The sequence below is a fragment of the Leguminivora glycinivorella genome, chromosome 3 (assembly GCF_023078275.1).
Source record: "Leguminivora glycinivorella isolate SPB_JAAS2020 chromosome 3, LegGlyc_1.1, whole genome shotgun sequence".
NCBI lineage: Eukaryota > Metazoa > Arthropoda > Insecta > Lepidoptera > Tortricidae > Leguminivora > Leguminivora glycinivorella.
In genome coordinates this window covers 8,184,942-8,194,532 of record NC_062973.1, presented here as the reverse complement: position 1 = coordinate 8,194,532, position 9,591 = coordinate 8,184,942, and the positions used below count along the sequence as shown (strand labels likewise).

Here is a 9,591-nt window from a genome sequence, read left to right as displayed (position 1 = left end):
ATAACTAGTCATAATATAGTCTTACGGAACAAATTGACAAATAAATCATGTAATTTTTAAAATTATGATTTGCCTTTATTTTACTTTTTCCTTGATACCTAATCATCACCTTATTCTGAATTACTAAGCAGTCAACATATTTAACTATACTGACAGACACGGATTAAATATATGTACAATTCATATGTACATAGTTTGCAAATTTCAGTCTAATGCCATAGTCATACGTTTTAAAGTGACTTAAACAAGTGAACTTTAATACCTACATGTTATTTAGCGATTATGTAATGAGCATGCAATTGCATCGAGGAAAAACTGCATTATTTCCCATTCGGAAAACACGAACTTGCTTATTAACTCTATTTTAACTGAACCAGGAAAAATCTGTGTTCGCACAGTGCAACAATAAAATAATAAGCGCTTTTGTTGGGCTGAGTCTGTCGAAAATAAAATTGCTTACCCGTTTTATTAGGCAAGCGATAGGGGTTACATTAGTCCATCGATTTCCACAACAGTCTGGTTTATTTTGAGATGCTATCGCCTAACAGTTCTTTTTTACACCGCTCGGTATACTTGCTCCTTAAATTAGTTTGTCTAAAAAGAGTCTTTACCTACATGTTGGCTTTGGGTCCTGGCACTCCCAAAAGTTCCAAGCACCATCCCGTTTTGTTTGTGGTCACACACAAATAATAATTAAACATGCCATAACCAGGTTTTATAGCCAAATATTCAGTAAGTACATAGATACATTCATTAGATACATATTATGTATTTATTATGTTCTGTCAACTAGTTAATGACTGTTAAGTAAAGTCATTGACCCTGTCACCTGTTTAGGGTTTTATTTATTTATGTAGTAACACATAACAAAGTACGAGTAAAAGCATTACAATACAAGTGCAAAAAAACAGAGAGAAATACTTGTATCGTAATGTACTATTTATAGAACCCTGGGTGGGCGATCAGACTGTCCATTTTCTCGTTAATCCTATCCGATATCGGATGTTGGGAGGATTTATACGCCATTTTTAGGGTTCCGTAGCCAACTAGGAACCCTTATAGTTTCGCCATGTCTGTCTGTCCGTCCGTCCGTCCGTCCGTCCGTCCGTCCGTCCGTCCGTCCGTCCGTCCGTCCGCGGATAATCTCAGTAACCGTAGAAAGCTGAAATTTGGTACCAAGATGTATATCTACGCCAACAAAGCTGAAAAAAATGTTTTATTGGTACCACGTTAAACTTCCGTATATTCAATTAATGGAAATACGGCCAACAAATCGTGCGGAAAAATGCCACCAGCATGGAAAAAAATGGAACTCTACACAACAACTAAAAAATGTTTTATGCGGAGTCTAGCCGTCGCGTGAACTCCTATACGCCTGAAGAGGGGCCTCCGAATTGGCCCGAAACATGTCGCAGCAATAGCGATATAATAACGTGAGTACAACCGTATTTCAATTAATTACCCCCCCTACATGTAAAGTGGGGGCTGATATTTTTTTTCATTCCAACCCCAACGTGTGATATATTGTTGGATAGGTATTAAAAAATGAATAAGGGTTTGCTAAGATTGTTTTTTGATAATATGAATATTTTCGGAAATAATCGCTCCTAAAGGAAAAAAAAGTGCGTCCTCCCCCTCTCTAACTTTTGAACCATATGTTTAAAAAATATGAAAAAAATCACAAAAGCAGAACTTTATAAATACTTTCTAGGAAAATTGTTTTGAACTTGATAGGTTCAGTAGTTTTTGAGAAAAATACGGAAAACTACGGAACCCTACACTGAGCGTGGCCCGACACGCTCTTGGCCGGTTTTTTTTAAATATTTATTATCCTCTGCAAAAATCCAAATTCGATCCACGAATTAAACGTTTCCCCCAGCCTCTGAAATAATGTAGATATGTAGGTACTTACTTACTATGAAAATCAACTTTGGGCATTGGTTCTGGTTTAATCGCTTACTGTGATTAATTATAATTGACGTTACGTGTAATTTTAGCATAAGTTAGGCATGTACAAAACGAGTTTCATTTAATATCGAATTCGCTAACTTTCACGCGAACTGGTCGGGGACTGGCGGCTTAAGGAGAATTTCTAATCCAACACAACATCCTTTTGCTAATCTTCACTTAGATTAACAAAGTATTTACTTAAGTGAAATTTAATACATAAACTTGGTTGAAATGTTTTTACTCCTGAACTAAGAAGGTACGGTTGCCTGGAAGAGATCGATCTTTAGCGATGAAGCCGCCTGTTGTTTACCTCTGTAAAACATATTGTAATGTGTGTGTTTTTATGGACATTTCTGAGGTTGTGCAATAAAGTGAATTTGTATTGTATTGTATTGTACCTAAAATAAAAACAATTGTCCAAGAGAATTTAGAGCCGTGGTTAGTGTACGGTTCAAGGGTTCCATAGTTGGCCGTCCGAAGTCATGGCAAATTATTTTTCCCACCTAATTGACTACGGATCGCTAAGAACCTACTTACATTGTAATGTTTAGGTACTTTTCCGAGCTGCCGATAATTTATTACCGTTGCAAATGAGTCAGATATAGGTACCTAATTCTTGCTAAAAGCTTGAATTGCATTATCATATATTTATTCAAAAACAATACAGGTATTGTGTTTGAAGCCTTAAAACTAAATATAATGGTAAGCCTAGATTTCGCCTACGGTGTAAAAACATTTATAAAAAAATTCTTTTTGAATTTCATTCGACCCACAACTGGTCTATGTAACAATTGAAACATAATTATGGTTTTTCATTTTTATAGTTTTTTTCCTTATAAACACGTCCAAGTGTCAGAAAAAAAATCTCTGTTTAGGTATTTATTATTCTTTAGAAATCCGGTAATAAATCACCGAATTATTATTAATATTATCCTCTTTAATCCTTTGATATTTTAATATGAATCATCGATATATTGTATACAACACTTAGAACCCTATCGAATAAATTTATCGATATGAATAAACCTTATCCCACATTTTAACGTCAATGACTCGTCGATAAGCGATATACTCGTATAATATTGGAAGTCCTGTGATATTAAATTAATATTAAATTTGTACTCGTGGAGTACCTACACGTCTCGTTTAGATTAAATAGGCTTGACAGAAAAATGCAAAACAAGTTTCATTTCAACTTGCTTGTTCTTGTAAGTTACTAATACTTCATTTTGTTTTTGATAGTGATATACATAAGTCAAGAACGATTCTCTTGATCGTAGATTTTTAAAATCAAGGTATAAGTACGAGTCATATACGAGTAGTAAGTTTAATCATGACTAAACATTTTTCAATTATTTAGATGTTTGCATCATCAAGAGCTTTGCAGCCAATCATCGATAATAGAATATTACAAGCTTCAGGTGAGCATTTAAAACTCAATCTTACATTATTTTTCTGTAGTTCAAGATATTTGACAAAGTGTAAACAAACCTTAATGACTCAAACTGCTGCTGAAGCTGTTATTTGTTATTCAGGATGATAATTAGTCTATTTTTTGGTTTATTATATCTACTAAGTACATAGTTCTGCTAGTAATACATATAATGATATTAAACATCCAACGAAAATCAAGTAGGTATTATGCATTAGGTACAATACTGTTTATTATATTAAATTAATGATATTTACTTTAGACTACGCCGCGCCGTGCCGAATTTTATACACATTATATAGTTTATGATAAAAATACTTCTCAGAAATACTGTTGGATACGTAAAGGACTGTTTCGTTTTTGCCATTTTTTCTGACCTTCAGCTTTATCGTTTAAACACAGTGAGACAAGAATAAAATAAAAAAATAATTCAACCTGCAACATTCTCACATACAGGCGGAACTCAAGTTAATTATCAAGTAAAGTGACTGAGCATTTAAAACATTAAAGGTTGTTACTGTGCCTTGATCGATTACCTACTGACTTCCGTCGTCGTATTGAAAAAAAAAATAGTTCTTTGACCTGACGCCCGATTCTTATTTTTATTTCTTGTTCTCAAATTGCTGGTTTTGACATCTGGAGTCCGGACAGAACTGCGGTTCGATAGGCCCGTCTTTTAGCGCTCTTAGGTTAGGAATATACCTACTTTACTTGATTTACGGGCGCGTTTAATAATGATTTAGATTAAATAAATAAATATTACAGGACATTCCTACACAGTTTGACTGTCCCAACTACCACGGTAAGCTCAAAAAGGTTTGTTTTGTAGGTACTCGGACAACGATATACATAATATACAAATACTTATATGCATAGAAAACATCCATGACTCAGGAACAAATATCTGTGCTCATCACACAAATAAAATGCCTTTACTGGGATTCGAACCCGGGACCGCGGCATAGCAGACAGGGTCACTATGATGACACTTGTCTTAGTTTGACAGTTCTACAATAGTTCAACAACGCGTTGGTGATAATAAGATAATTAGTCACATTGGCCGCGTTCAGGTAAGCGGCCACTGTTGCCTGTGAAAGTTGCCGGTCCTATGACCTCTATCTCTAGTCTATATTAAAATGTTGTCCATCTTATTCATTTAGATGGGGCGATGGTTTTGCCGAGTTTCGAACCGGAGATTCCCGAGCACTGCCAGAACCACAACCTTTGCGACGAAGTACCCAACTACCCACACGAGTACATTGATCGCTTGCTGGAAAACAATGCTACGGTAAGTTTATTATAGTCTGGCAAACATTACTTGTCAGCAAGGATGATTTATAAAGGATTGACAATTTTCATACTATAAGAATTTTACCTCGATTTATTAGCGCCACCTGTTAAATATTATCATAACTGATGAGGCCTACATCTTTTTTTAATGTGTATTGAAGTGATATCATAATATTAAAATAAAGAAATATGTCATTCATTTTGTTCTTAAAATAAATCAAAAACACGCAAAAATATTGGTGAATATATGATTTTTGCCACTTTTCCTGGCTGCGAAACAGCGCCATCTAGTTTTATCAATAAATGGCCCATACATTTCAGAGGTACACTTTTTTTGTATGACTATATCAGTCCCGGTAGGCATATATCATCCTTTCTTGTCAGCCAGTAAAAACCAGTAAAATTATACTCATTCCGGAGATTCAGAATCGAATTGAGATCATTTCTTCTTATATGAGCCCGATGCCTCGATTTAGATGTAAATCTCAATGATTTAGATGTAGCTCAACGAGGGTGCGGTGTGCTGATGACGGGAGGACTTACGGAACTAACTTGTTCCGTTTATTGTCCTTTGAGTCGTCGGCAACCGGAACCCCTTGGAACTTGACTCCTTTTTGCTGTGTACTTAACACAGCAAAGGGGAATGTACAAGTTTCTAATGGGGTGGCAACGCGCATGTGACACTGTTTGAGTTGCAGGCGTCCATAGGTTACGGTGACCGCTTTACATCAGGCGGGCCGTATACTTGTTTGCCACCGACGTAGTATAAAAAAAAAAAAAAAAAAAATTGTTTTGATACCAACCTGGCTGTCTGTCTATGTCTGTAGCACCCGACTTTGACTCCAGTTGTCATGTATTGATTAGCATGTGCTACCTTCAATATCATATCAAAATTATAATAAATTGCGAAATCTGAATCGGGCTGTTTTATTAAAGGCCATTTTTCATAATTATGTTTCATATTCATAACATTCCGTGATCGCGTAAAATAACCACTTCAGTTTACTTTTATTGGTAACTTAAGACTCGTAAGAGAAATACGAGTACCAAGTTTTCATACTGAATCGAATCATAGAGAAGTATACAGGATGGAAATTTTATATTTTTTATAACTGGCACACACTACAAAAAAGTGTGCTTTAATTTTATTTTCCTATATTTCCATATAAAGACGAATTTCTTTCAGCAAGACTGAGTATTATATTCTTTGAGCAGGACCATTCCATAAAAGAAATTAAAATATTATTGTTGTAACAGGTGAGGAGTGCATTGTTTTTGATGACGGGTGGATATGGCGACGCCAGAGGGTGCAAGGCTAACAAAGATCCCGTCAAAGTGGAAGTATGCCCATCCAGGATGCACGTAAGTTCTACTAAAATTTAACTTGGATCGAGCAGGTACTTCAGTACTGTACCTACAGTTTTCGAGTGGTTTTAATACTTTTAAATACTGATTTTAAAACAACTAAAAAGTTCACCACATAAAACTGCTTGTGTTTCCTAATAATAAATATAACAAATTAAAAATATTTCCTATATAAAATTGCTTGTAACCTATCTAAACAAGAATAGTATTTTAATTACTAATCTGATTTGTTTTTCTTTAAATAGTGGGTTGAAGCGAAGGCTGGTCGAGACGCGAGTGGCCGCTGGTATTTTCTAGTTGGTGCGCAACCGCTCTGTGAGGAGCTGTGCATGTAAGTATCGACTATGCATTTGTAATTTCATGAAAATAACCACATGCATCATTGATCTCTTTGATAAAATAAGTCACAGATGGATCGTAACGTAAATATGTAGTAGGTATCAAGACATAGACTTAGTGTCATCGACATAGTTCAACCTGAAGCAAAAACGCTGCTAATCCTAAACATCTGTAATATCTGTAGTTTAATTTTAGAAGACATCTTAGGCATAACTTATTTTACAGAATGCCCGACAGCCCTTGCGCGCGACCTGAAAAAAAGAATAGCCCCATCGCCGTTGCCCATGGTTACAGAGCTACTTGCAAACAGAACTTTATTGATAAACCACAAGCAGCGCTCAACAGGAATGGTGCCATGATCATTTTACACCTGCCCATAAAAGGCGGTTGTTGTTGTCACGTCACGCAAAAGTCACCAATGCCATATTGGTATTCATAGTCGCATGTGACTCTTTCCGGGCAAAGAAACCATTTTGTTGATATGGCGTCATGAGTTACTAGTAATACCTACTTAGTTATTTTTTTTAAACATAAACTAAACATAGGCGCAGAACTGAGGACGCGAGAGCATAGGGCAGAGCAAATATGGGCGCTGTAAACAATTCTACGCTGAATATGGGCTGGCTATCCTTTGTATGTATAACATTCCTATTCAAAGGATCAAAAATATGAACATGAGGTGACGCCAAATATTTCTCTATTCTGTTTCGGTACAAGTCAATGGAATATATACATAGTTACAGTCAAAATGCTGCTAACTATAATATATTATAGTAGCCGAGTCTAAACGCACTACAGCGAATTTTCAGAGAGATTTTATTTCACAGAGAGCCAGACAGCCCATGCGCCCACCCTGACAAAAGTGACAGTCCCCTCACCGTGCCCAAGGGGTACAAAGCTACTTGCAAGCAACATGTCATACGAACGCCCAGAGCGGCGCTAGGTAAAGATGGTGCGTTAATCGTTATCCCATTCCCTGTATATGCTGGATGTTGCTGTTATATTACACAAATTGTACATCATTTTGATTAAAAAATCTGGGAACTACATAAGTAGATAAAATTCTCATAATATGAATAATTGGGTTTTTACATGATATTGATAAGTTAAGTAAGTTGAGTCAAGCAAAATAACCCATAGTTTTCACATGTGTTGACAGTATTATGAAACATATCGCAATCAGAACTTGTTAAAAAATGTAAAATAGATATTACGTTTTAGTATTTCGAATCAGCCGTTCCCTTTCCTCTTAATCCTGTCGCGTGGTGCAAACAAATAATGTCACACTTGCAGACATCCTCGTTGATTTCATTGCCCTCAGGTCCATAAAAGGGTAATACGAGAAAAACAAATGATGTTTGTGATAATAAGCTACACAGAGCGTAATTTTTATAACTGCCAATCTTGTTGGGCTATGTAAAAAATATCAAATAATACTTAGCAGAATTTTACCTATACTTTACCTTTTCATTCTGTCTTTAAAGTTTCAGTCACATCCTTATATATTAGCGGTTATAACAATTACACCCTGTATTAACCAGTGCGTCGAGTCGATTAGCGAGGCGCAAATCATGATTATATAATATAGGTAGGTACATTTGTATCAGATTAATTTTGGTGCATTTAGTCTTATTAGAAGTATAAGGAGTTTATTTATTTCTATATATTTTTGATACGTATAGATAGATTTGATATCGTAGGATTATTAGCTTGTATTTAATTCAGCTGTGCGTAGTGTAAGTAAGTTAGGTGGCTAAGAAACACAGTGTGAAGACACCTACGATAGAACATTATTAGTGATATACTTAGTTTAGTTATAATTTAAGTTTCTTATTTGTAATGGAGTTATTTTTAAACATAAGTACCAAAGTGATAATTTTTAAGACAATAAAATAAACATAAAAATTATAATATAAACTGAAAACTACAAAGAGACTTTAAATAAGGACCTTATAAAAAAGTTCTTTAAGTTTACCTTGGACCCACAAAATACCAGGCATCCCAGCCCAATAAGAATTGAAAATAATATATACACGCGCGGTGTAACACGAGAAAACAGAATAATTCAACAACGTAATCTTGATCACATTTCAAGACTAAAATTTTCTTTTCAGGTTATACAACAACTTTGCCCCCTTTTAAAACAATAGATTATTTGTTTTAGAAGGGGGCAAATAACTATTTCACCTTGGCTAGGGACAACGATCTGTATCATACTAGATCAATGTAACTTGTGTAACATATTCTGATATTCCTTAGTAAATATTATTGTTTTTTGCCTTTGTGGCACTATAAGTGTTATCATACTATACTGTCATGTGTTATAGGACATTTTCATAATTTGGGACACCCTAATTAGCGTAGTTGTTAACAAAAAATAACTCGCTGTCAATTTTGTGACGACAATTAAGCATAAATTCTGTCTAAAAATTTACTTTTTTCCCAAATTCTGAAAATGCTCTATAATTAAAAATTCAATAATGTACCTAATTTTATCTATTTGTTTTATTTTTCACCTTTAACGAATAACTAAACCTACCTATATATACCTACTAAATATGGAATCAAAAAGGGTAGATGATTAACTTTTTTTTTATTAGCCACTTTTAGTGTCCCACTGCTGGGCAAAGGCCTCCCCTCGTTGTTTCCACTCGACCCTGTTATCAGCGTTTTCCCACCAGTTTGAGTGGAATGCGTCTAGGTCGTCCCGTCATCTCCTTTTTGATCTGCCCGAACCCCGGCCTACATCGGCTGTGGTATTCCGCGGGTCCCAGTCTGTCACCATTTTGGCCCACCAACTATTTAACTTGGGTATATGTAGGTCTACTTCATAATGTTTGTAGGAGTACTTATTTAATATTAGTATGCTGGCGTTGTGTGACTATGTACAATGTACATATATGTATACCTACTGTGGCATATAGCATATGACGTCTCCAACATATTGACTAACAAAAGGGCTTCCGGTTTGTGGTTAACTGCGTTGACGTTAAAATCCCCAATATTAAAACATAAACCATTTACATGCAGTAAATATAATTTTAGTGGTGCCTACAATATCGATACATTTATCGATTAAATCAATAAATTGTTTTAACAACTTAAGTTGCCAAAAATGTCACAAAAGGCGTGAGAACTGCGAACCCTGATCTTTATTTAAAAAACAGGTCAATCATATCGACACCTGTCGACACTCCAGCTAGTCTAGCTTGGCC

General features: G+C 35.3%; 1 protein-coding gene across 3 annotated transcripts; it reads left to right on the top strand.

Moving 5' to 3' along the window:
- The first annotated feature begins 3,082 nt into the window (after nucleotides 1-3,082).
- On the top strand, nucleotides 3,083-8,804 carry LOC125224749. 3 transcript variants are annotated; one of them, XM_048128199.1, is made up of 6 exons: nucleotides 3,083-3,158; nucleotides 3,311-3,371; nucleotides 4,543-4,670; nucleotides 5,930-6,034; nucleotides 6,283-6,368; nucleotides 7,204-8,804. In XM_048128199.1, exons 1-6 carry the CDS (start codon nucleotides 3,123-3,125, stop codon nucleotides 7,406-7,408), a joined length of 621 nt encoding a protein of 206 aa, XP_047984156.1. In that variant the 5' UTR covers nucleotides 3,083-3,122; the 3' UTR covers nucleotides 7,409-8,804. The 3 variants fall into 3 exon arrangements, with proteins under 3 accessions (XP_047984156.1, XP_047984155.1, XP_047984157.1); XM_048128198.1 differs by having other exon boundaries at nucleotides 6,602-7,344; XM_048128200.1 differs by lacking the exon at nucleotides 3,311-3,371 and having other exon boundaries at nucleotides 3,085-3,158; nucleotides 6,602-7,344.
- The last annotated feature ends 787 nt before the right edge of the window (nucleotides 8,805-9,591 follow it).

Excerpts from the sequence above, each read along its gene's own strand:
- LOC125224749 (XM_048128198.1), top strand. The coding sequence starts at position 3,123 with ATGCAAAACAAGTTTCATTTCAACTTGCTTGTTCTT. Across the intron at positions 3,372-4,542 it reads TAGAATATTACAAGCTTCAG|ATGGGGCGATGGTTTTGCCG; the intron begins GTGAGCATTTAA and ends TTATTCATTTAG. Across the intron at positions 4,671-5,929 it reads TGCTGGAAAACAATGCTACG|GTGAGGAGTGCATTGTTTTT; the intron begins GTAAGTTTATTA and ends TTGTTGTAACAG.